The 26,941-nt window shown below is 49.1% G+C and overlaps 1 protein-coding gene across 2 annotated transcripts in view; it reads right to left on the bottom strand.

Moving 5' to 3' along the window:
- Positions 1 to 26,941, bottom strand: part of SUPT6H (SPT6 homolog, histone chaperone and transcription elongation factor) — a 260,364-nt gene that overhangs the window by 222,683 nt on the left and 10,740 nt on the right. For both annotated transcript variants that reach the window (XM_029611011.1, XM_029611012.1), the window contains exons 3-4: positions 6,762 to 6,932; positions 6,518 to 6,588 (exon numbers count right to left, since the gene is read on the bottom strand). In XM_029611011.1, coding sequence (XP_029466871.1) covers positions 6,518 to 6,588; positions 6,762 to 6,932 — 242 coding nt within the window. The remainder of the gene's footprint in view (positions 1 to 6,517; positions 6,589 to 6,761; positions 6,933 to 26,941) is intronic.

Raw genomic sequence — 26,941 nt, 5'->3', positions numbered from 1 at the left:
TAAATGAATTTCCAACTTGCGGTCCTGCATATCCTTCAGCGCTGCTGACCTGCAACTGGAATCGTAGTTTTCCTGATCACCACAGAAACCGCCGTATCCACCTCAGGAACCCTTAGGAAGTCCAGGGTCTCCTCCATCAACGAAGGAAGCTTCACTATTGCCCTACTGATCTTATTTATTTATTTATTTAACATTTTTATATACCGGGATTCATGCAGAATTTGCATATCATCTCGGTTTACATTGTAACTGAAAAAGACAAGCATGAAGAATGCAAATTACATAGAACAGGGTATTAAAACTTGGAACAGAGTACATGCGTAAAAAACTTAGAACATAATAGAGGATGGAGAAACTGAAAATTATCTTATTGTAATATTTTATATTTTAAGCTTGGTTTGAAGGTCTTTAGATAGTCTATTTGCTAGTGAGTAGGTGTTGATGTATCTTATTATCATGACTGGAACGCTTGTTCGAATAGCCAGGTTTTTAGTCTCTTTTTGAAGTTGATTGGGCAATGTTCTGTCCGGAGTAAAGAAGGTAGTGAGTTCCAAATTGATGGACCTGCTGAAGACAAGGCGCGTTTGCTTAGAGAAGATCTTCAAGCCTGCATCCGAGAAGTCCCATTCCCGACTTATCAGCTTCTGAATTTTCTTAGGCAACAGGAAGGCACTAGGAGGACCACTCAACCCATCCAGTACTGGATTCACCCCTTCATTATCAGACTCTTCTTGAGCCACCTTAACTCCAAATTCCTCCAACACTTGAGGAATGAGGGTGAAGCTCCTCCTCAAACAGGCAGACCACCGGAGGGTCATCCCCTTCCATCACCGGAACCTCATCCGGATCCAGGCTGTCCTTGCTAGTATCACAATCAGTATTTGGACCTGCATCCGGGTCCACCCTATGCGGGGATGCAGGATCCTCCTGCAGATCATCAGTCTTCCAAATCCCTGGGGTCGCCCTCAGTTCCTGCGCGAGCAGACCCAGGTGTCTCAGCAGATCTCTAGAATCTCCTGCAGAAACCATCCTTGGCTTCTTGGGAGGAGCACCTGGCTGCCTCTAATTGGTCTCTTCCTTCCTACTCCCTTCCTTGCCAGGAAGGCTCTATGTAGCAGTAAGACAAATTCCAGAGAAAACTCCTCCGGATCCTTGGCCCCCTAAGTGAGCAGACTTTCCTCCAATTCCCCTTCCCCATCCTGATCCTGCTCAGCAGGGAGAGGGAAGGAGGGGAATCTCTGGGCTCCCCGAAGGTGGGGATCCCTGGGTGCAGTCCCCCATGGGCATTAGCTGAATCAGTGAATCCCCTGGGACTGCAGCTGTGGCCCCTGAAGACCTGGAGGCTCTTTTTTCCTTCACTCCTCCTGAGAAGGTTCCATCTTCACCCAATGCGCAGCCGGTACAGAGGGAGAAGGAATTGAGTCTTGCCGACAAGAGCCCGCACCCCTTACATGCCGCCATGCATGGTTTCGGCACCATCCCCCATGCGGTCGCAAAAGCAGCCTGAGCATGCCGAAGCACCAAAGCAGGTTGCACACGTGGCTGACCTGCCGAGAGGCGCATGGCAGACCTGCCTCACACAGTCCGCTCCCCTGTCAGGGAAACAGCGGGCTCCTCCTCTTTCTTCCTTCTGCTGACTCTGGCAGCTCCTGACGATGAAACGCCCCAGCTGCTGAGCCGCAGACAATCTCCTGATCTAAAAAATCTTTCCCTTTTTTTAAAAAACTTAATTTAAAAGAAACAAAAACGGATTACTTCCTTGCACCTTACCCTGGAGACAACCCAGTGTCGCTACCTGGACTCACAGAGTTAAAGGCCAGTCCCTTGACCAGAACCTATCTGTAGAAAAGCCAAAATATGCAACACCATAGCCTGAACAGGCTGAGGGTGCAGTCTGTCAACAGTAGACCAGGACTCAAAGATCCTCCAAATTCGCATATACGTCAAGTATGTAGGTGGTCGCCTAGCCAGCAATAAGGTGGAAATAACTGCTTAAGAATATCCCCTCCGACTCAGTTGTCTCCTCTCAGAAGCAAAGTCGTGAGACAGAAGTGAACAGCCTGACCCAAAAATATTGGGCCCTGATGGAAAACCAATGTCTGAACCTCAGGGACCAGTCTATGGCCATGTTGATCAGATCTGGGAAGCATGGTCGATGTGGTCACTCTGGAACTACCAAGATCATGTTGTCCAGATGTTTCTCTAGCCACCGTAATCTCTTTTTCACCAGAGGCCACGGGAGAGAAGACAAAGAAGAATCCCTCAAGTCTACAGCAGCACCAGGGCTCCGATTCCTTTGCACCATGTTCTGTTCAATGGCTGTAAAACTGTGATGCCCATGGATAAGGGAGCGGAGAGGAGGGTTAAACTTATGAGCAATAGAGAAGATATGATTGGGGGGGTTAAATGTATGGAAAGTAGGGTAATTTTTAGTAATAATATGAATGGGTGGGGTTCTACGATTATTTTGTAAAATGTTTTAGTTTAACTACATCATGGTAATGTAAGATGTATTAGGATATGTTTTATATTTGTGTAATTTTTGAGTGTTGCTACTGCAACTCAATTGTATGTAAACCGCCTTGAAATGAACTTGAAAGTCGGTATATAAAGATATATAAATAAATAAATAAATATTCTCTTTGGTCAGGATAACCCCCATCTTCCGTTAATGAGACACATCACTGCCTCAGACAGCTCCCATTACCCGGGATCTAACCTTCTCCAACTGATAAAATCCACCTGAATGTTGTTCACTCTGGCGATGTGAGACGCTGCCAGCTGCTCCAAGTGCTGCTCTGCTCAGATAATCAACTCCCGGGCCTCTTAAGCCACTGCCTAATTCTTGGTTCTGCCTTGATAGTTGATGTAGTCCACTGTCATTGCATTGTCTGACAGGAGCCATACTGGATGGCCACGTACCCGTGGCAGAGAGAAAAGCAATGTGTACTGCACCGCTCTACTCTCTAACCGAATGACAGGCCATGAAGCCTCCTGTTTCAACCACTGGCCCTGAGCTGACTGATCTTGCCACATTGCCCTCCATTTGGAGAAGCTTGCATTGGTGGTGACTATTACCCAATTTGGGACCTCCAGTTCCACATCACACTTGAGACTGGTGCAAGTCAGCTACCACGAAAGACTGTTGAAGAAGAAGATGAAACTCTTCCATTAACAGATTCCAGCAGGAAGAGCCCCTGCAGATGCTGCATATGCACAAATGCCCAATGCATTAATGCCATAGAACCCAGGACCTGTAAATAGTCCTAGACCTTGGGAACCAAAAACTCTAGCAGAAGCCTAATCTGACTCTGCAAGTTCAGCAATCTCTCTCTGTGAGAAACACTCTCTCCACCAGTGTGTCGAATTGAGCTCCCAGACACTCCAGAGTTTGTAAGAGGACTAAATGGCTCATTGCTAGGTTCACCACCCATCCTAGAGACTTCAAGCGCATCAGTACCTTTTGTAATGATTGTCGACAGAGGTCATCTGAATTCACACGAATGAGCCAGTCATCCAAAAACGGATACACCAACACACCCTCCCCTTCTGCAATGCGGCCACCTCCACCACCATCACCTTGGTGAAGGTATATGGAGCAGTCATCAACCAAAGGGAAGGGCTCGAAACTGAAAATGTTCCCTTAGGACCATGAACCCCAGGAATTTCTGGGGCTCCAGCCTGATGGCTACATGCAGATATGCCTCTATCAAGGCGAGAGATGCCAAGAAGTCTCCTTTGCATACCACCGCTATGAGAGACCTCAGAGTTTCCATGCGGAAACAGGGAACCTTTACAGCAACATTTTACTTCTTTAAATCCATTATCTCTTGAATGGTATTGGGGGGGGGGGGGGGGGGGAGAGAAGAAACAGGACGCTTAACTTAAACATTGGCCTCTGGCCATACTAAGCATGTTCAGGGTCTGAACCAACAAACTCAGCAAGGCATCTCTGTGAAAAAAAGAAAAAATCTGAGCATATCCAAAGCGGCTCAATCATATGCAGTTTCTCTCTCTTCTAGAGGTGAGGAAGCCAATTCCTCATTGGAATCCTCCGATGTCTCATAATCTGCACCCCCTTGAACATTACCAGGGACAACCTCCTTGCGGTATTTTCCCGCCGTGACTGATAAATGGGAGGCCCGAGCACACGATTCCTACATAGTAGTTTGCTTCGTCTTTGCTGGGCGCCCCTGCAGAAAGGTCTGCAGGCCTTGGAAACATTCCACCCAGGAGGAGGATGGATCTATACTAGAAGCCCATAGACCCAAACTTGCTCTCTCCAACCTCTCTCTCGGGGAAGCTTCTGCCCTTGGGAACAAGGGAGGAGAACTGACTGTTGCCTCGCCTCCCACTCCCCTCGACCCTCCAGAGACACCATAGGCCAAGGGGATGTCCCAATAGGGGCAAAAGCTGCAGTAATCAAATTGCTTTGAGCATCTAAACAGCACTGACACAACCAGAGAAAGAGTGAGGACCGAATTGCTATCAGAAGGCAAACCTCACAGATAGCAAGGTGCTTGGACTTGTTCGTCCTCGGCGCCCTTTGGCTCCAGTCGACCTCCTGTGCACACACCAATACCAACCGGCATATATGCACCCACCTCCAGGATGAGTACAAATACGCACTCAGGACTAGGTCGCAGTCATATGCGCACAAGTACATGCACAAATATGCACTCGTATAGGCCATGGTCATACGCGCACAAGTACCTGTGCAAACACATGCTCAAGTTTAGGTGGCAATCTTATGCACACAAGTACCCATGCAAATACGCGCTCCAGTCTAGGTTGTAGCCTTACGTGCACAAATAACTAGGACAGAGACCGTTAAAACTTCTCTGTCTCCATCTGCTGGAGGGGAGGCAAAACCCAGGAGCCTGGACTGATTCAGGTACGTACAGGGAACTATGCAAATACGCCCTCAAATAACTGCGTAAATTCGCGCTCAAGTCTAGGTTGCACACGCGTGTTCAAATCTAGGCTGTGGCCTGAAGCACACAGTTCCCTGTTCATAAAACAGTCATGTGGTGAGAATGTGCACACACGCCTACCCAAGTGGGAAAGGAACTGCTGCCGTAGCCCACTACACAGCTAAGCAAAGTCTGCCTGCATCTTCAGCGCATTTAGGCCTGGATCCGTTTAACATCCAGCACCAAAAATTTATCGGCCTGAAGAGCTTCTCAACAGCTCAGGCCTCTTCACTGGCCGAGAATTCATGGAGACTGAGGCAAAGAGCCAGCATCCTGCTAAACACGCTTTGCGCATAAGCAAATTAAAACGGGGAGAAGACCTCTACCATAACCAGACACTCCTCCTCAGTGCAAGTGCCTCTTTGCACCTCTGTAGGACAGGGAACCACTGGTGATAGGTGAGGAGGGGATTCCCCTGCCTCTCCCGTTGATGCTGCTAGGGAATTGAAAATGGCCACTGTTTCCATACTGACGGGGAAAACCTCAGCACTAGACCCTTGTCACCCACAAGGTAGACCCCAGAACCCCATGCCACTTTTGCTGCACGCACACGCTGTTCCTCCCCACACTCGCGGCACCACCAGCACCTCTATGGCAAGCAGAGAAACAGTCCCTCAGCATCATGAAGCCACATACAGTCTTCTCCGCCTTCAGAGAAGTTGCTGAAAAACCTCATTGCGGAGGTTCCTGAGCTGCTAAGATAGCTTCCTACCCTGGACCCAAGATGCTGCACAGATACCTCTAACTAGTTCTTTTTTTTTTTTTTTACTCTGAGAACAAATAAAGATACATAGAAACCAATACTTTCTTTTGATGCAGAGATTCAGGTCCCAGGAGTGCAGGCTGCATGGCAGATCAGAAAAGAGCCAGACTACTGGCTATATCAGTCTCCTTTAGCCAAACTTTAGCAACCCAGCCCAGGTCAAACCGTATAAAAGGGATACTTCCCTGCTCCTCTGGGCTTGCAGTGTAGAACTGCCAGCAGATTCCACCGTTGTTTCATGGGGGATGAGGGATCTGGACCACCAGATGTGCACCACACGGACCTTTGGATCGAGCTATTAGAAGGGTCACCAATCCCCTGCTCATCCGTCTCAAACCAGGGGGGGTGGCCCCACCAGGACCTCAGAACCCCCTGGGAGGATCCAGAAATGTTGTCTTTTAATCTTTTTTTTTCCTTTCTTTCTCTCCAGATTGCAGATTTTACACATCTACCATCTGCTGGAGACAGAAAGTCTGAGGAACTGCAAGTGGCACAGTGGGTTATGTAGTGTCAGTGAAACTTTCTCTGTCTCCATCTGCTGGCAGGGAGGCAAATCCCAGGAGTCTGGACTGATCTGGGTTCATACAGGGAATATTCAGTTTTCCTAAAAACATCCACCTGCTATGAAAAAGGGTATGCTACATAATAGCCTTATGGTTTCGAGTCACTCGCCTTCTACAGACATGATTTCTTCCGCTCTTCTCCAATCAACTGTAAACAAATTGAACTTTAACAGGTTTCTTCCACTGAAATCTTGCTAAGAAATGTGTCTCTAACTTACTCGCTTTACTTTGACCCCCAAATTCTCCTCAATAAGGTCAAAATCATCATCTTCCAATCGATCATCAAAGGCTGAAGAAAGAAAAGAAAATAATAGACTTGAGAGCAGATTACAGGCCAAGAGACACAAGCCTGGCGGCACAAGGGAAAAGGACCCATACTAGTACATTCATTAACAGGCAAGTTTGCTACCTTCAGAGCACGGAACAAACAAAACACAAGAATACAAAAATCTAAGAACTTACTGCGCTTTTTCCTTCTGTGGCCAACTTCATCCTTGGAGCCTCCTGAATCGCTGCCCTCCTCCTCTTCTTCCTCCTCCTCCTCTTCTTCCTCATCATCATCATTAATGAACCCCTTCAGGTTCCCCTGCTCATCCTGATCATCAAGGTTTTCCTCCTCCTCTTCTTCCTCATCTGAGATGAAAAAGTATTAATGAATTTAATTGAGAAAGGAAAATTAGTCCTTGCCTGTTAATTTTCGTTCCTGTAGTACCACGGATCAGTCAGACTGTGGGTTGAGCCTCCTTTCCAGCAGGTGGAAACAGACCAAAACTGAAAGGGTATCCTATATGAGGACAGAGCCTACCCTGCAGCCCTTCAGTATAACCATTGTCAAAGCAGGAAACAACAAAACATGAGTAGGATCAAGCAAGTAACCAAAAAGCTCAATTGAGCAACTCCATAACAATGTAAAAAACATGGCATAACTAAGTGCTCTTGCATATAACTTGGGTTCTCGAACAACCAAGGCTTCCGGTGTAATCGTCCAGTGTTCAGTAGAAAATGAAGTATTGAGTTCTGCAAATCTGCAATAACAAGCTTCGAGTGGACAGTAAGAAAAAGACAAACAGGGAAGGGCGTCTGGACTGATCCGTGGTACTACAGGAACAAAAATTAACAGGTAAGAACTAATTTTCCTTTCCCTATATGTACCCGGATCAGTCCAGACCGTAGGATGTACCAAAGCTTCCCTATCCCGGGTGGGACCGAGACAGTCCTGCTCGAAGCACTTGCTGCCCAAAGGAACCAAAAACCGGTTCTTGCACATCCAGACGGTACTGGTGAGCAAAAGTATGCAGGGACGTCCATGAGGCGGCCCTGCAAATCTCTTGCGGAGAAACCGATTGGCGCTCTGCCCAGGAAGTAGCTTGAGAACGCAACAAATGAACCTTTAGGCCCTCCGGAACCGCCCGACCTTGGCAAAGATAGGCCGAGGAAATCGCCTCCTTCAACCACCGCGCGATAGTATTCTTAGAAGCCGGTTTGCCCCGATTTTGTCCTCTCGAGTGGTCCCAAAGATGGTCCGAGACCCGAAAGTCATTTGTGACCTGGAGATACTGGAGTAGAACTCGTTTGACATCAAGTCTACGAAGATCGCCTCCAGCGGTACCCGCAATCTCCTCTTGGGAGAACGCTGGAAGCTCCACCGACTGGTTGACATGGAAGGTGGAGACAACCTTCGGCAAGAAAGAAGGCACCGACTTGACAGAAACACCCGAATCGGAGAAACGCTTGGATCTCAGAAACCTGCCGAGCAGAGGAGATAGAAACAAGAAAAACTGTCTTGAGCGTGAGGTCCTTTGCAGTAGCCGATGAAGAGGTTTGAATGGGGCAGCACAGAGAGCCCAGAGGACAAGATTAAGACTCCATGACGGGCAAGTAGTGCGAGTGGACGCAGGTGCTTGACTCCCTTCAGGAACCGAACCACGTCCGGGTGGCCCGCTAGGGGATGACCCTCGATCCGTCCAAGGAGAGAGCCGAGAGCGGAAACTTGCACGCGCAGGGAACTGAAGGAAAGGCCCTTGGAGAGACCCTTCTGTAGAAAAGAAAGAACCAACGAGACCGGGGCAGAGCGTGCTGAGACACCCAACTCCACACAAACAGTCTCAAAGTCCTTCCAAATGTGCACGTAAGCTAGAGAAGTCGACTGCTTCCGAGCTCGCAGCAAAGTGGAGATAACCTCCTCCTTATAGCCCTTACGCCTCTGGCGTCTCTGTTCAGAAGCCAGTCCGCTAGACAAAAGCGATTGGCCTGGTTGAAAAATACGGGCCCCTGCCGAAGTAGACGAGGAAGATGGCCTAGCCTGAGAGGTCCGTCCATCGCCAGGTTGACGAGATCCGCGAACCAGGGTCTGCGAGGCCATTCGGGTGCTACCAGAACCACTGGCCCTCGGTGTAGTTCTATTCTCCGGAGAACTTTTCCCACCAAAGGCCACGGAGGCAACATGTACAGAAGGACGTCCGTGGGCCAAGGGAGAGCCAGAGCATCCACGCCCTCTGAACTGTGTTCTCTCCAGCGGCTGAAGAACCGATTGACCTTGGCACTGCGCAAGGTCGCCATGAGGTCCAGGTGAGGGGGACCCCACCTGTCGACAATCAGATCCATGGCTTCTTCCGAGAGTTCCCTTACGAGCCAGTCGTCCAGATAGGGGTGGACTAAGACTCATTCTCGGCGGAGGGCCACCACCACCACCATCACCATGACCTTGGTGAAGGTGCGTGGTGCAGTAGTGAGGCCGAAACTGAAAATCTCGATTGAGGATGTGGAAGCGAAGATACTTCTGGTAATCTCGTGAATCGGAATATGGAAGTATACCTCTGACAAATCGAGAGAGGCGAGGAACTCTCCGGGGTGCACCGCCACAATGAACGCTCTCAAGGTTTCCATGCGAAAATGTGGGATCTTGAGGGCCTGGTTGACCCTCGAGGTCTAAGATCGGCCGAAAAGCCTCGTCCTTCTTGGGAACCATGAAGTAAATAGAATACTGGCCTGCGCCGAGCTCCTCCTTCGGAACCGGGACAACCGCGCCCAAACTCAGAAGCCTGGTGAGGGTTTGCTCCACCACCTCCTGCTTGAGACGACCGCATGGGGAGAATACGAAAAGGTCCGGTAGGTCGCGAACAAATTCTAAGGCGTAGCTGTCTCGGACAATGTCGAGGACCCACTGGTCCGATGTAATTTTGACCCATTCCTCAAAGAACAGGGAGAGACGACCGCCCAGAAAGGGAACAGAGGAATGGGTCAACCCGAACTTCATTGTGTGGCAGGCTTTGGGGTGGTGCGATGAGACTATCCCTAGCAGAAGGAGCGATGCCCACGAAAGGGCTAAGACTAAGATCGAGACCGGGAAGAATAACCACTAGAGGAGCCACCTCATCCGCGGGCGTATAACTCCTCTGTCCCCGGAAGCGAGGACGGGAGGGCGTAAAGGATCGAGATTGTTTCGGACAGTCCTCTGGTAGCTTATGAACTTTGTTTTCCCCCAAGGAATTAATAAGTTGCTCAAGGTCCTCTCCAAAAAGCAACTTACCTTTGAACGGCAACGTGCCCAGCCGTGCCTTGGAGGACGGGTTGGCCGACCAATTGCATAGCCAGAGGAGCCGTTGAGCGGAGACTGCCGAGACCATCACCTTCGCCTGGATGCGGAGGAGGTCGTAGAGCGCATCAGCCCTATATGCTATGACGCCTTCCAGACATTCAGCCTGCTCCACCTCTGCAGACGGGAGGTCCTGGATGTTGAGTAATTGTTGAACCCACCTGAGAACTGCCCGCTGCATGAGACTGCTGCAGATAGTCGCTAGGAGCCCCAGGGCCAGGACTTTGAAGATATGTTTCAGATGGGCTTTGAGCTTACGGTCCTGTCCGTCCTTCAGAGCCGTTGATCCCACCACAGGGATAGTGGTGTGCTTGGTGACCGCCGAAACCGAGGAGTCCACGGTGGGGATCTTCAGCATGTCCAAGCATTCCTCTGGGAGGGGATAGAGCTTATCCATAGCCCGCCCCACCCGGAGTCCCGCTTCAGGAGCCTCCATTCCCACAAGAGCAGCAACTTGTGCATAGGGTGAAAAGGAAAAGCGCTTGCCAGATCCCTAATCCAGCCAGGACTGGGTCCATATCCTTGGGCAAGGATATGGACAAAAGGGATGAGGGGCTCCAACTCCTCCCTCTGAAACATGCGGAGAACCCTAGGATCATCCCCCTCCAGGGGTGGGAGTGCGCTCGCTAAATCCGACGTGGGATCCGAGATAACTGGGGGGGGGGGGGGGGGGGTCAGGGACCACATCCTGAGGGACCTCTGGGCTCAAATCAGGGGGAAAATCCTGAAATTCTTGCTCCCCAGCCAGCTCCGAATCGGGAGCTGTCGTTCCAGCGATTTGCCAACCTGGGAGCGGCCTGGCCATGCGCTGGGGATTCTGTCCCCGGGATAAATTTGCCTGTCCTGCCGAGGAGGGGCCTTCCTCACCAGGCAGGCTGAGCAGAGCCCCTCGCGCGATAGGCGCAACAAGGGCTCCCCACACGCTAGGCTGGCTGCGGCATCCTCAGGGAAGAGGAGCCACGCACTGAAGAAAAAAAAAAGCTAAAAATAGAATGATTGGCAGCTCTGCCAGCAGGAGCGGAGGCAGGGGAGTGAAGCCTGCACGCTCCTCTGTCTGGCTGCCGGTTCGAACCCCAGGGAAAAAAGAGAAATGATGTTAAAAAAATTTTTTTAAGCCAAACTGAGCCAAAGCAATGGAGCTCTAAGCTCCCTAGGCAGGGGGGGGGGGGGGCGGAAGACAAATGACTGGACCACCAGCCTCGGTCCCCACACCTGGAAGCAATCACGGACTCAGGCTCTGCCCAGCACAAGGGGCGAAGCCCCCCCCCCTGAGTCCAGCAAGAGGCAGGAGACGGGACTATCTCCTGCACAGCATTGAAACAATTAACTTGAAAACTAATAATTAAAAAAAATTTTTTTTTTATTGGAAAAATCCTACCAGAATCCCTAAGGAATAAGTACTTGCTTGATCCAACAAGAAGAGAAGAAAAAAGAAGGCTGACTAGCCCAAATCAGGAGACCGCAGGGTGAGCTGATCCAACTGCTGGAGACAGACAAATACTGAAGGGCTGCAGGATAGGCTCATATAGGATACACTTTCAGTTTTGGTCTGTCTCCACCTGCTGGAAAGGAGGCTCAAGCCACGGTCTGGACTGATCCGGATACGTACAGGGAAAGACTCAGTATTCTCTCTCTCTGGTTTCTTCAATCACATTTATCTTTCTTATATTTTACAAGTCATGTTTCTGCCCAAACTAAATGTAGAAAGCAGCAATGACCCCTGCTATGATAGAAAACAGATCTCTGATGCACGTAGGAGACATGGTGAAATTACTACTTACCTGATAATTTCCTCTCTTAATACAGTCAGACCAGGCCAGACAGTGGGTTATATACACCAACCAACAGTTGAAGAAAGATCAACAGGCTCACTGATACCACTCCTTATATGCATCTGTGCTGACGTCAGCTTGCAGTATTTCTATAACAAGCTCCATGTCATCAGCTCTCACCACATTATTGCTTCAAACAATATTTTTTAAACCTAATGGACTTCCAGAAGAACAAGAAAGCAGAAACGAAACAGGCATTCCCAGAAGATAACTCACCTGCAGCACAGGATAGAAACTTCATTCCAATCCGCAACTTCATTTACCTGCCTGCAGTAAGTTTCCCCTGCAAGGCACAGTGTAGAAACTCTACAAGATACCAGCAGCCTGGTCATACTGTATTAAAGGAAAAGAAATTATTAGATAATGGAGAAATTACTTACCTGATAATTTCATTTTTCTTAGTGTAGACAGATGGACTCAGGACCAATGGGTTATGTGCTCACCTGCTAGCAGATGGAGACGGAGTCAGGTTTCAAAGCTGACGTCACCCTAGATATACACCTGCAGTGTCCTCAGCCATTCAGTATTCTCTTCAAAAGCCCTTGTGGACATGTAATAACTTGATTAAGAACTTGATTAAAACTGGTGACTGTAACTGTACTCAAACATAAGCACTGAATCCCAGCATTAAAGATCCCAGATCTAGGGACAGGGTAATGGCTTACCCGTAACCTCTTTGGGAAAGAGATTCATGTGCAATTCCATAGCACTGTTCATGGGCAGCCGTAGGCGGGATGCTGAGTCCATTTGTCTACACTAAGGAAAACAAAATTATCAGGTAAGTAATGTCTCCATTTCCTAGCGTGTAGCCAGATGGACTCAGGACCAATGGGATGTACAAAAGCTACTCCCGAACATGGACAGGAGGCTGCCCATGGTCCGGTTAGAACTGCCCTTACAATGGCTGCATCTTCACGGGTTTGGACGTCCAGGTGGTAGAATCTGGAAAAGGTGTGCAAGGAAGTCCACGTCGCTGCTCGGCAGATATCAATGGAAGACAGTAGCTTAGCTTCTGCCCAGGATACTGCCTGGGCCCTAGAGGAATGAGCTTTAACCTGAAGGGGTAAAGGCTTTCCTGCGTCTACATAAGCTCCCATGATCACTTCCTTGATCCAGGGAGCTAGGATAGCTCATGAAGCTGCTTCGCCTTGTTTCCTTCCACCATGAAGAACGCATCGGTTCTGTACGTTCTAGATACCATGCTAACAGCCTATTGACAGTTAAGTGGCATAGGAGGCAGTAGTCTTCCGAGTCCTTGCATCTATTTAGTGACAGTAAAGAAATGGACTGGTTCAGGTGAAACTCCAAATCTACATTTGGCAAGGAAGGAAGGGACGGTGAGAAGTCACAACATTCCTGGAGTCAACCGGAGGAACGGCTCCCGACATGACAACACCTGTAGTTCAGAGACGCGACGAGTCGAGCACATCGCCACCAAGAATACAGCCTTCAGCATTAACAGGCGTAGAGACAGAGCGCACAGCGGCAAAAAGGAAGGCCCTACTAAGAAGTCCAATACTAGATTGAGGATCCATAGGGGAGACCGGCCACTTTAACGGTGGTTGGAGGTGTTTAACTCCTTTTAAAAAATTGGCCAAGTCTGGATGTGTCGACAGGTGGGCTCCATTCACCTCGCCTCTGAAACAGGAGAGAGCCGCCACCTGCATCTTCAAGGAGTTGAGGGATAGCCCCTTGTTCCGGCCATCCTGTAAGAATTCCAGAATCATGGGAATCTTGGTCTTTGTATTCTCCAGATCCACATGTATCGACCTGTTCATTGTAAGACATTTACTTGTCAATGTTATTGTTTAGAATGTAAACCGAATTGATCAGTAATTCTGTTATTGGAAAGTCGGTATATAAAAATGCTAAATAAATAAAAATAAATAAAATGTACGCCAGGGTCATCAAGAACTTCTGCGCACGAGCAAGGAGTGATTACAACCACCAGATATCTACGTTTCGTCAGGCAAGCCCTCTCAAGTGCCAGACCGTAAGACAAAACACAGTTGGGTCCTCGTTGGAGAAGGTCCCTGTGCGGGGGGAGGCATAGGGAGTTCTTCACCAGAAGCCTCCGCATGTCTGCCTATCATGGGCACCTGGGCCAATCCGAGTCCACCAGAAGGACTATTCCTCTGTGGTGTTCGATTCTGTGAATGACCCTGCCTAGGAGGGGTCACGGAAGGAAGGCATACAGAAACTCTTCTTCTGGCCAGGTCTGAACGAGAGCCTCGATCCCCATGGTCAACTGATCTCTTCTGTGACTGAAGAATCGGGGAACCTTTGCATTGTGAGATGCGGCCAGCAGGTCGAGGGATGGGAGACTCCAGCGATCTACTACCAGCTGAAAGGCTTTGGCTGACAATGCCCACTTTCCTAGATCCAGACTTCCCTGATTAGAAAGTCTGCTCTGACTGTGTCTTTTCCTGTGATGCGGGAGGCTGAGATCTTCTGTAGATGTATTTCCGCCCATTCCATAAGGAGATCTATCTCATGTTACACTTGCTGGCTTTTGGTTCCACTCTGGCTGTTGATGTAGGCTACTGTTATGTTGTTTCACATTACGTGGATCGATTGACCCTGGAGTGAGGGCTGAATTTAGATACACCAATCTGACTGCCCGGGCTTCCAGGCGGTTTATGTTCAAGAGGCTAGTCCTGGGGGAATTCTGCACTGCTGTGGAGTGCAGAATTCCCCCCTGAACTGCCAAATTTTACGCAGAAAATGGCAGAGACCCTGGCATGCTGCGAACATGAAGGCCCCGGCACTCCGCTTGCGGCAAAGATGAAGGCCCCGGTGTGCCATTCGCGGCGAAAATAAAGGCCCTGGTTTGCCATTTGCAGCAAAGATGAAAGCCGCTTGCAGCGATTGCAGTGAGAGTAAATGTGTGTGTGGGTGTGTGTGAAAGAGGAGAGGAGAAAGAGGTGTGAAAAATTGTGAAAAAAAAATTTTGTGCTACTAATGAAAATTAGTAGCGCAAAAATTTTTTTTCACAATTTTTCAGAAGCCTACGGACCGAAATACAATATTGGAATATTCTAGCTGTCACCCTTTAACATTGCGTAATAGCATTCCTTTCGGTCAATTTTTGAGGCTCAGGAAGTTATGTTCAACAGTAGAGGAATATAAAATAAGAGCGAGAGAAATGAGCCAAAGATTTGTAGACAGGGGATATCCACTAGCTGTGGTACGCAAAGCTTGTAAACGAGCAAGATGGAATCATAGAGAACAATTATTACAATCGAGACAGAAATCATTCACACTGGGGCGGATTTTCAGAGCCCTGCTGGCCTAAATCCGCCCAAATCCGGGCGGATTTAGGCGAGCAGGGCCCTGCGCGCCGGTGAGCCTATTTTACATAGGCCTACCGGCGCGCGCAGAGCCCCGGGACTCGCGTAAGTCCCGGGGTTCTCCGAGGGGGGCGTGTCGGGGGCGGGCCCGGTCGTCGCGGCATTTAGGGGGCGTGTCGGCGTTTTGGGGGCGGGTACGGGGGCGTGGCTACGACCCAGGGCGGTCCGGGGGCGTGGCCGCGCCCTCCGTACCCGCCCCCAGGTCGCATCCCGGTGCGCAAGAGGCCCGCTGGCGCGCGGGGATTTACGCCTCCCAGAGGGAGGCGTAAATCCCCTGACAAAGGTAAGGGGGGGGCTTAGACAGGGCCGGGTGGGTGGGTTAGGTAGGGGAAGGGAGGGGAAGGTGAGGGGAGGGCAAAAGGAAGTTCCCTCTGAGGCCGCTCCGATTTCGGAGCGGCCTCGGAGGGAACGGGGGTAGGCTGCGTGGCTCGGCGCGCGCCGGCTATACAAAATCAATAGCCTTGCGCGCGCCGATCCAGGTTTTTAGCAGATACGCGCGGCTCCGCGCGTATCTACTAAAATCCAGCTTACTTTTGCTTGCGCCTGATGCGCCAGCAAAAGTAGGCCAATTCGCGCTATTTGAAAATCTACCCCTAAACGTTTAACATGTGTGTTACCATATTCTTTGGGAGTGAATGAGTGAATGAGGTAGTGCGCAGCATTAGGCGTCACTGGAATGTTTTACAAGTTCATACAGTTTTTGAAGCACAGCCTTTAATAGCATTTAAAAGAGGGTCTAACATTAAAGATCAGGTAGTAAGTTCACATTTTAAGGCTAAAGTAGATAGATCTGGAGAAGAAGAGGGACATTTCCCATGTGGGTCTTGTGCTATGTGTCCATTAGCCCATTCTAATACAGACATTCCTTTAGCAAAATTGAAAAAATTCAAACCCATAAGAAAAACATCATGTGTCTCAAGCAATGTAGTTTATGCTATATGGTGCCCTTGTGGGCTCATATATGTAGGTAAAACTACAGATCATTAAAAACTCACCTAATAGAGCATAAGAGCGCAATGAAACGGGACAGGTTGGAAGCCCCGTTGGTGCAGCACTGTGTTGATAAATCTCACAGTTTTGAAAGTTTATTTAGTACAGTATTGGATAGTGTTGAGAAAGATGAGCGCGAACAGCGATGGATTTTTAAATTGAATACTGTTGCCCCTGCGGGTCTTAATAAAGAAGTAGATTGGACAGTATACTTGTAGCTGATAGGTTGGATTGTTATCCACGTTGTGAGCATAAAACAGCTGACATCCGGTAGAGGTAGAAAGACGGCGTCTGAGCGCCATATTTGAATGAAGAGGACGGGAAGACTCACGATAAGCTGAATTGTAAGTTTGGTTGCGTTAGTTAAGATCAATTAATTGATTAAAGAAAAGAGTTATTAAATTCATGTTCTTTTGTAGAAGTGGTCGAGAACGATTGATAGCCCCTGAAGCAGGCGCGAGGAGCGCGCCGAAACATTGCCAATGTCTTGAAAGTTTCTTTGAATGGTTATTGTCAATATATAGTCTGCCTGTTTGCAGTTTTCCTCAAGTTGTTTAGAAGTTTGGTTATAAATTTGAGGACGTGAGCCAGTATTAAGAAAAATGTATTGGATTCGGGAAGAATATATTACTTAAAGACTGTCATGTAAATTGTGTTATTTTGACCAATATAAAGTTTGCAGAATTTTAAGTTTTTGTGTGCAGAATTTTAAAATTTTTTGTGCAGAATTTCCCCAGGAGTACAGAGGGCCTCTTCCTTGGTCCAAAGCCCCTGACAGTGAGCTACCCAGCTCTGAAGGCTCGCATCTGTTGTGAGGACCAGATGAGCTTCCTGCAGCCACCACTGGAGCCGAGAGCATACTTCCATCGGTAAGTGGAGGCGAATTGAATAGTCTTGAGACAGCAGGTTCCAATGTGACAGCAGGGGGGATTGAAGTGGTTGCTTGTGTGCCCTCACCCACGGCACTACTTCCAGGGTTGCTGCCATCAAACAGAGGACTTGAAGATAACTCCAGATTCTGCCTCTCAAAAGCCAGGCCATGAGACAAAAGTAATCCGCCCGATCCGAAAATATTGGGCCCTGTCGCAGAAGGTTCTGCAACTGATCAAGTCGCAGCAAACTATCGACCGCTAGGTTGACCAGATCCACAAACCAAGGGCACCTCGACCAGCAGAATCACTTCTCCGGGGTAATTTTCTATTTGCCTTTCTCCAGAGGCCATGGAGAAAACACGTATAGTAGAATTTCCCAGGGCCATGGAAAAACCGGAACATCTATGCCCTCTGCTCCATGCTCTCTTCTGCGACTGAAAAACCTGGGCGCCGTGGTGTTCTTTCGAGACTCTATCAGGTCTAAGCTGGGGGTACCCCACCGGTGACAAATCAGAGCCATCACCTCTTCCAATAGCTCCCACTCCCTGGGGTCCAGTTTCTGCCAACTGAGAAAATCCACCTGTTCATTGTCCACGCCAGCAATGTGAGATGCTGCAAGCATCGCCAGATGCTGCTCCACCCAGTGAAACATGTCGTGAGCTTCCTGGGCTACTGCCAGACTCCTGGTTTCCCCTTGTTGGTTGATGTAAGCTATCATGGCTGCATTATCCAAAAATACGTGCACGAAGCAGCCTCTCAAAAGAGGCAGAAAGGCAACTAACGTGAACTGCACTGCCCTCGTCTGCAAATAATTGATAGACCAGGACTTCTCTTCCATGGACAACTGCCCCTGGGCAGACTGATTATGGCACACTGCCCACCAGCCGGAGAGACTGGCATCTGTGGTAACTACCACTCAGTCAGGAACCTTCAAGACCACTCCAAGCCTGAGATGTTCATGACCAAGCCACCATGATTGAGGAGCCTGCCAGGTTCAGTCTATCAACAAAGGAAGGTGACACTGCTCTGACAATGGATCCCAAGGCGAGAAAAGGGACCGCTGCAGAGGCCTCATATGGGCAAAGGCCCAAGGGACTAGCTCCAATATCAAGGTCATAGAGACCAACACCTAAAGGTAATCCCAGACCCTGGGAATCACTGCATCCAACAACCTGCACACCTGCTTCTGCAGTTTGAGAAACCAACTTTTCCGGTTTTGAGTTACGAACAAAATATTTTGGGGGGGGGGGGGGGGGGAGAGAGAGAGAGAGAAACTAGCCATAATGCCCTCATACTAGGTAGGTATTTATACCCCTATATGAAGCCCACCTAGTTACTCGAGGTGAGGTGTAGGTATTAGTGGCCACTTTCACATGCAGAGTGCGCCGTACGAACAGAACAGTGCACTCTTGTGAAGATTTGATGATCTTCAGAGTGAGGAAACTCACCCAAAGATGAGATTTGTGCAATGTTCTCTCAACCTAGATTGATGTTACCCAGATAGAGTGTCCATATGCAGATATCGTAAAGGAACTGGTGAAGGAGGTGAAATTGTTGTTTTCTGGTAGGCTAGGCACATTTTATAACTTTTTGGTGAGTACACAAGAAATTATTGGTGTTTCTGGTAATTACAGTCATTATACAACCATTTTTTATTATAGAAATGGTTAGGTAAGGGGTGCTTTTGGGAGGTTTGGAACGCATTATGGGTATTTTCATTATTTCCTATGGAAAAATAGTCTTGACTTACAACCAACTTGAGTTATAACAAGCCCTCTGGAACCAATTGAGTTCGTAAGTCAAGGGTCCACTGTACGAACGTCCATCAGAAACACCTTTCCCATTCTGGTGTTGAAAAGTGCTCCCAAGAATTCCAGAACTTGAGAGGGGATGAGATGACTTCGTCAAATTCACCTCCCAGCCCAGAGACTGCAGCTGCTCCAATACCTGAGACGCCACCTGAGTCCCCAAGGCCTCCAACTTCGCTTGAATGAGCCAATTATCCAAATATGGGTGAACCAAGATGCCCTTCTTCCTGAGGGTTGCAGCCACCATAATCATCACCTTGGTAAATGGCTGTGGCGCCGTGGCCAGACCAAAGAAGGGCACAAAACTGAAAATGTTTCCTGAGAACCATTAAGCACAGAAACTGCTGGTGATCTGGATGGATTGGAACATGCAAATATGCTTCAGTCAAGTCCAGAGAAGCCAGGAATTCTCCCTTGCACACTGCTGTAATCAGCAATTGCAGGGTCTCCATTTGGAAACACGGAACCCTGAGAGCTACATTCATCTTTTTCAGATCGACAGACGCACCCTTCCTTCTTCGGGACCACGAAATAAATGGAATACCTTCCCATCCTTTGTTCCCCTATAGGAACAGGAACTATGGCTCCCAGCTCTTGTAACCGATCCTTGGTTCCTTGAACCACCTTTCTCTTGTAGCCAGGGGCGCAGGGGAAAACCATAAATAAGTCCCAGAGTGGACGAGGGAATTCTAACGCGTAGCCGTCTCTTATCACACTGAGGACCCACTGTTCTGTTGAGACTTTGGTCAGACGTCCTCCCACATGAGGGAGAGAAGAGTAGACCGGTATCACTTCATTGTGAGGACTGTGCCAGTAAAGTGATCTTCTCTGGCTGACCTTTTGCCCCCTCGAAAGGACTGATTCTAGGATTGATGCCTCCTGGCACCTTGCCAAGGACCTACCAGGATGAAACTGCCTGCTCGACTGAAAATGGGAGCACCCAGCAAAGGAACCCCTGTTCCCTTTTGGCTTATCCTCTGGCAGCCTATGGCACTTGGACTCTCCATCCGCTTCACGAGCTCCTCTAAGTCTTCTCCAAACAAAAGTTTTCCCTTGAATGGCAGAGCTCCCATCCGAGACTTAGACCAAACATCCGCCGACAGGTTCCTCAACCAGAGGAGCCTTCTGGCCGACAATGCAGACATCATAACCCTGGAAGAAGTTCTGAAAAGGTCATATAAAGTGTCTGCAACATAGGCCGCTGCTGTCTCCAGACAGTCTGTCTGCTTAGCCTGGTGTTAGGAATCTGACTGCGGAGTTAGCAATCTGTTATTGATGGCTCCTAAAGGAGGAGGAGTCAACTATCTTGTAGTGTCTCAGATATCGTCTTGCCAAGGAGTTAGCAATCTGTTAGGAATCTGCTACCTGATGGGAGGAGCAATCAGATAGAAGTTATCAATCTAAGAGGAAAGCTCTGTGTTAGAGCTGGGAGTAGCAATCTGTAATGAATCTCCGTGAGGAGTAGCAATCTGATTTGGTGTGGGTGGATCCCTGGGCTGGTGGCAGATGACCACGCCCTGGGAGGATATCCCGAGAGGGACCACCGGCTAGGCTTGAGTATGGAGACACACACATTAGTTCTTTTATTAAACAGGTTTTTGAAACCACCAGAGGTGGCAGTAGTGAGCTGATATGCCCGGCAGGGCTGTAGTCCCTCAGGTACTGGAACAGCGATCCAGGATGGCTGAGCTGTTGAGAAACTGTAGAAAGTGAGTAAGCAGAGTAGGCAGAACTAGATAGAACTAGAACTAGATAACAAAACTCACATAAGGTCTCAAGGAAGCTCAGGAACAGGAAAGGTTTAAGCCTTCGAGGAGCGAATACCTGGTTCCAGGGAAAGCTCTAAGAGAGCGATAGTAACTTACACTTGTTTGTAGCAGCGATAGCTTCCAAGCAGTAGAGAATCTTCAGAGTGTCCAGGAACATGGGCCCTCGAGGAGCGAGTACTGGTTCCTATCTGTAATCTGAAAGTAAAGAAAAAAAGAGCGAGGCCCCCGAGGAGCGGGTACCTCTGGTAAGTTCGAGGAGGCAGAGTAGCTTAGGGGGAGTAGTCCGTAGGTAGCGAGACACATTTCCAATCCAAACCCTACCCCTTGCTAACTCAGTTTGATAACGAAAATAGTGACCTTTAAATATTGGAAGCAGATGACGTCATCTCAAGGGGACACCCCTGAGGTTTGCGCCCTTGCTGGTACTTCAATCAGCGTGTGCGCGCCCTAGGTCTTCAGGCAACGTTGAGCCGGTCCAGGGACACAGAAGGGAGACAGCATGGAGATGCCGCGGCAGCCAGCCATCCATCACACCCGGAGGGAGTCGCCACAGAGGTAAAGAGGGCGGAGTGAGGACGTCGAGCAGCGACGGTCGCAACACCTGGGACGGAGATAGTGCTCTAGTCGCCTGTAACTGCTGCAGCCAGCGTAAACTGGCTCTCTGCATGAAACTACTGTACACCGCAGCACAAATTCTAAGGGCAGACACCTCAAACATCTTTTTGAGGTGAATGTCCAACCTCCTATCCAGCATATCTTTCAGCGTCACTGAGCCAACTACAGGAACGATGGTCTTCTTGATGACCGCCGACATCAATGCGTCCACCTTAGGAAGGGCCAACAATTCAAGCGTGTCCTCAGGCAAAGGATGCAACTTAGCCATCTTCTAGCCTACTTTCAGGCCCATCTCCAGAGTGTCCCGCTCCCTGACTACCAGATTTTTAATAGACTTGTGAAAAGGGAAGGCCTTCGCCGGACCCCTCAGGCCATCCATGACTGGGTCCACACCCTATTGATCCGACTCCTAAGATCCCCAGCTCCTCGAGAACATGAGGAATCAAAGGCCCCAACTCTTCCTTCTAGAAAAGATTCACTACTTTTGGGTCGTCCCCTTCCACCACCGGCACCTGGTCCAAACTTCCATTCGGATCCTGACCATCTGGGCTATCAGTCCCCATCGGTCCTTGTCCACCCCAGCCAGGTCCGTAAAAGCAGGTTCGCACGGAGTTCTACCCTCAGAATCGTCAATCAACATCTGGACCGCCCAAAAATATTCTCATTCACAGGATCCTGTGTGCCTTTAGCAGTAGCAGACCACTGGACCCTCCAGGTCTTTTGCCTGGCTGCAGCCTGCCGGGCCTCTCTTGAGACCTTCCCAGAGGCCTGGTACGCCAAATATACTTTGTGCATAAGCAAAATTAACTCTGTCGAGAAAGGAGCAAGGGCCTCCAATCCTTGACCTGGCGAGCCCCTTTTGCCATCCGAATCAGTCTGTCTCCGGTGAACCAAGTCTTGCCCCACCGGAGACAACAGGGGAGGATGGTCTTCACCCCCAAACAGTCCAGGCAAGCCATTGGCACCCAGCAACATGGCTAACTTTCCTTAAGCCTAGAGGGGGAGGGGTGGTTGATTTTAATGGCACTCCTGCGCCCGCCACTCTGATGCAGCGCTTGCTGGCTCTGACCCATCCTCTCCACCAGAGAGGCAGTAGGGGTGCTTTCAGTTTTCTCTCTGACTCCATCTGCTGGAGGGGAGGCATAACCCAGCAGTCTGGACTGATCCTGGTACGTACAGGGAAAGGGGTACTTTCCTAACCGAAGAGCTGCCATATTCCACCTGTTCTCCGGGGGGGGGGGGGGGGGGCAGAAAACTGGCCCCACCAGCTAATCAACCCTTGGCAGAGAAAAACCGAGGCAGAGAAGGGTCCCCAACCCCCTGGCTTGTTCCCCTCAACACGAGGAGGTATAGCGCCCACCACAGCCTCACAACCTCCAGGGAGGGATACTAACACCTAGCTTCGTTCTCTTTTTTTTTTTTGACTGCAGGGATTGCATCTCTACCATCTGCTGGAGACAGAAATACTGGGCGACTGCAGGTTGCACTCCTGGTTATATGCCAGTGCCAATGAAACTTTCTCCATCTGCTGGAAGAGAGACATAATCCCCAGAGTCTGGATTGTTCTGGGTATGAACAGGAACTCTCCTTCCATTTGAACCCAGTGGCGAGGTAAACACCAGAGTGGACACCATGAATCATCTGTACCAGAGGAGGAATTGAATTAGGTAATTCAAAACAAGGGGGGGGGGGGTAGGCCAGGGCATCCAGATACAGACTATAATGATACTTTATGGACTTTTTTTTCCAGGAACTTGGCCAAACCTTTTTTAAACCCAGCTACACTAGCAACTTTGACCACATGCTGCAGCAATGAATTCCAGAGGTCAATTATGCATTTACAGGTCTATCCAGTAAAGTGCTGTGACGCCAAATGTCGTGACATCACGCCTTGAGCGGCCCAATTGCACGAACAGGGGCCGCTTTCGCCTGTGCAGGCGTCCATCTTCGCGGGCAGCTGGAGGCAGGAGAGGGGAGCCGCGGTCGTCCTCGCCGATGTCCGGAGGGGGGCTGCAAAAAGTAAGTCGCTTCGTCGCTTTACACTGCCAGTCCCCCCTCCCCTCCTCCCGGAGCAAGGCTGCTTTCGCGCCTTGCTTCGGGAGGAGGGGAGGGGGGACTGGCAATCCCGAGCTTAGGATTGCCCGTCCTCTCTCCCCTCGCTCTCTTGCTACTTTTTTTTTTTTTCGTTTTTTACGCTTTGGTTGCTTGCTTCGGGAAGAGGGGAGAGGGCTGACAATCCCGAGCTTCGGAGAACTGTCCACTTCCTGGTACCTGTCATTTCAAATGTCATTTGAAATGACATTTGAAATGACAGATACCAGCGTGGCCGTGAAGCGTTAGGCCCGCGCACCCAGGTTACTGTATAGGCGCTCTATACAGTAAAATGGGTTGCGCAGGCCTAACGCTTCACGGACGCTTCTTAGACACAGCTTGCATTTGCAAGCTATTTACATACAGGATCGAGCGGTAGGTGAGCTGCACTGTGCGTGCGGCAACTGCGGGTGCACCGGACACTAACGCAGCTCTTCCTACCGCTCGGTACTGGATTGACCTGTGAGTAAACAATGTATCGTCTCCTATTTGTTTTAAATATATTACCTAATTACTTCATTGTGTGTCCTTTAGTCTTTGTACTCTTTGAAAGAGTCAACGAATTTGCATTTACCCATTCCACTCCTCATTATTTTACAGACCTTTATCATATCTCCCCTCAGCCGTCTCTTCTCCAGGCTGCAGAGTCCTAACCTCTTTGCCTTTCCTCACAGGGAACTTGTTTCATCACCTTTACCGTTTTGGTCGCCTTTCTCTGTATCTTTTCTATGTCTGCTATATCTTTTATGAGATGCGGTTATCAAAACTGCACACAAAACTCAAGATGAGGTCGCACCATGGAGCGATACAGAGGTATTATGATATGCTCTGCTTTATTCTCCATTCTTTTCCTATTAATTCTTAGCATTCTATTTTCTTTCTTGGTTGCCATACACTAAGTAGAGGATTTCAACATATTATCCATAATAGATCCCTTTCCTGGATAGTGACTCTCAAAGGAAAATTAGTTCTTACTTGTTAATTTTCGTTCCTGTAGTACCACGGATCAGTCCAGACCAGCGGTTCTCAACCGGTGTGTCGCGACACCCTAGTGTGTCGCCAAGCGCCGGCTGCTGTGTTGCGTGCTCCGGGTCTCTCCCGCTGCTCTTTCTTCCTTGCTGCCGTTGCCGCCGGACTATCAGCACGTTCAAGCCCAGCGGGAACGGCAGCGGCGCTAAAAGAAGCTGTGGCACTTACGCTGGCCTTTTCTTCTTCCCGCGCCCCCCCCCCCCCCCCCCCCCGTGACCCGGAACAGGAAGTGATACGCGGTGCGCGGGAAGGAGAAAGAGCCGGCCCGTGCCGCGTGATAAAGTAGTAGCGGCAGCAGCAGCAGCATCATCGGCCCCCGGGCAATCGAAGCAGCCGGTAATCGAGAAAGGAGACAGCAGCAAGAGCCTCCCGCGGCCGATGGGATTCTACTTTCTTGGCTTGCGGGGGCTGGAGGAGGCGGCTGCTGCAGCTACCATTTGTGCTCCGGTGGGGGGGGGGAGGGAGGAAGTGAGTGAGAGAGAGAGAGAAAGAAGCAGCCAGCCTGCCTGTGATTGAGAGCACGTTTGTGAGTGAGAGAAACTGGTCAGAGAGTTGATGTGGTGTATATGTGAGAGACAATGAAAGTGACTGCTCAGGGAGATGACTGATATGTATGTGAGAGTGTGAGACATTAGTCAAGGAAGTGACTGATGTGTGTGTGTGAGAGAAAGAGAGAAAAAGCACTGAAGTGAGAAATCTGGGTATGTGAGAAAGCATGGGCGTAAGAAGCCTGGGGTTGGGGGGGGGGGGGGGGGGGGGGGGGGGGGGGGAGGGTGTGTGTGTGTGAAAAAAAGCATGGGAGTGAGAAGCCTGATTATGTGAGAGAAAGAGCATGGGAGTGGGAAGCCTGTGTGTGTGTGCATGCATGAGAGTGAGAGACTGGTTGGTAAGGTGATGGGGTGTGTGAGAGAAAGAGACTGGTGTGTGTGAATATGAGAGAAAGAATGTGATTCAGGGAATGAGAAGCCTGTGCAGTGGAGAGCGAGCATGGAAATGAGAGAGACTGGTGTGTGTGTGTATGTATGTGTGTGTAACAGAGAGAAAGTGATTATGGGAATGAGAAGCCTGTGCATGTGAAGAGAGTGAGCATGGGAGTGAGAAACCTGGGTGTGTGTGAGACACAGCATGTGAGGGAGAAGCCTGTATATGTAAGACAGAACATGGAAGTGGGAAGCCTGTGTGTGTATGCATGAGAGAGATCAGGTGACTGGTGTGTGTGTGTGAGAGAGAAAGAAAGTGATTATAGAAATGAGAAGCCTGTGCACGTGGAGAGAACAAGCATGGGAGACTGGTGAGTGTTTGAGACAGAGAAAGTGATTATGAGAGTGAGAAGCCCGTATATGTAAGTAGAACACGGGAGTGGGAAGCCTGTGTGTGTGTGTGTGTGTGTGTGTGTGTATGGCATGAGAGAAACTGTTCAGGAAGGTGACTGGTGTGTGTGTCAAAGACTGGGAGATGATTAGTGTGTGAGAGACAGAAACTGGTCACGGGGGCATGACTGGTATGGTGTGTGTGTGTGTGTGAGAGACATGGGCATTAAGGAAGAGGACCATGATTATAGAGCTTAGCCACTACTGCTGCTTCTGGTGTGTGCCACGGCCTGCATGGAAGAGGAGCAGGAGAGCTGCTGGAGGGGGTAAGTAAAGGTGGCTTTTTAAGTTTATTTTTCTTGATTGACTGCCATTTTAATTATTTAATATTATGTGATGTGTCTGCTTTTTTTGAAATATTTTATTGGTGTTTGGAGAATTTTTTAATAGTTTTTATGAGTTTTTAATTGTTGGATGTTATTCTGTTCATAGCTGTTTAGAAACATTTATTCTGCTTATTAGTATAGTTTTACAATTATTTCTGTGTGGGGATCTATAGCTGCTTGCTAGTTCTGTTTTCCTAATAAGAGGTGTATTGGTGTTTAGGGCCTGATTTAATATTTGTAGTGTTGCCTTTTCATAGATAGGGTTGCTCCTGTTTGAGTGTATTCCATAATACAGATGTAACTGTGTGCGGATTAGTTTATGTGCATTACTACAGATCCTGGGAGTATGCTAGGTCGGTTCTGTGTCTGTTACCGAGATGAGATATTTTACTAGCATGTAAGTGTTTGTATCGGTCTTATTTGTTGTGTTTTCTCAAGAGGACATGCATTGGTGGTAAACTGCTGTCTTTTCATAAGTAGGGCTATTGAGCCTGGAAGTAGAAGGAGTTTGAGTTGCTGTTACTGAGGTGATACCAGAACCAGAATATCTTTTTTGGAGGGTGAGTTGTATGGGGAATGTCATAATTCTGCTTTACATCCATTATTGTGGGTCAGGGGGGTTCCCGTGGATGCAAACTGTACATTTACATCTAGCCCCGTGACGATCATGGGTCAGTGTGTCACGCATGTGAGAACCATCTGTCAGGTGTGTCCCGACAGAAAAAAGGTTGAGAACCACTGGTCCAGACTGTGGGTTGAGCCTCCTTTCCAGCAGGTGGAGACAGACTAAAACTGAAAGGATATCCTATATGAGGACAGAGCTTATCCTGTAACCCTTCAGTATAACCATTGTCAAAGCAGAAAACAACAAAACCAGAATAGGATCAAGCAAGTAACCATAAAGCTCAATTGAGCAACTGTAGAACAATGTAAGGAACATGGTATGACTTATCCGCTCGTGCATAGACTTGGTACTTGGACAACCAAGGCTTCCG

Source organism: Rhinatrema bivittatum, chromosome 8 (assembly GCF_901001135.1).
Source record: "Rhinatrema bivittatum chromosome 8, aRhiBiv1.1, whole genome shotgun sequence".
NCBI classification, from domain to species: Eukaryota; Metazoa; Chordata; class Amphibia; order Gymnophiona; family Rhinatrematidae; genus Rhinatrema; species Rhinatrema bivittatum.
Note: the sequence above shows the minus strand (reverse complement) of the source record. Positions and strands in the feature narration are given on the sequence as shown.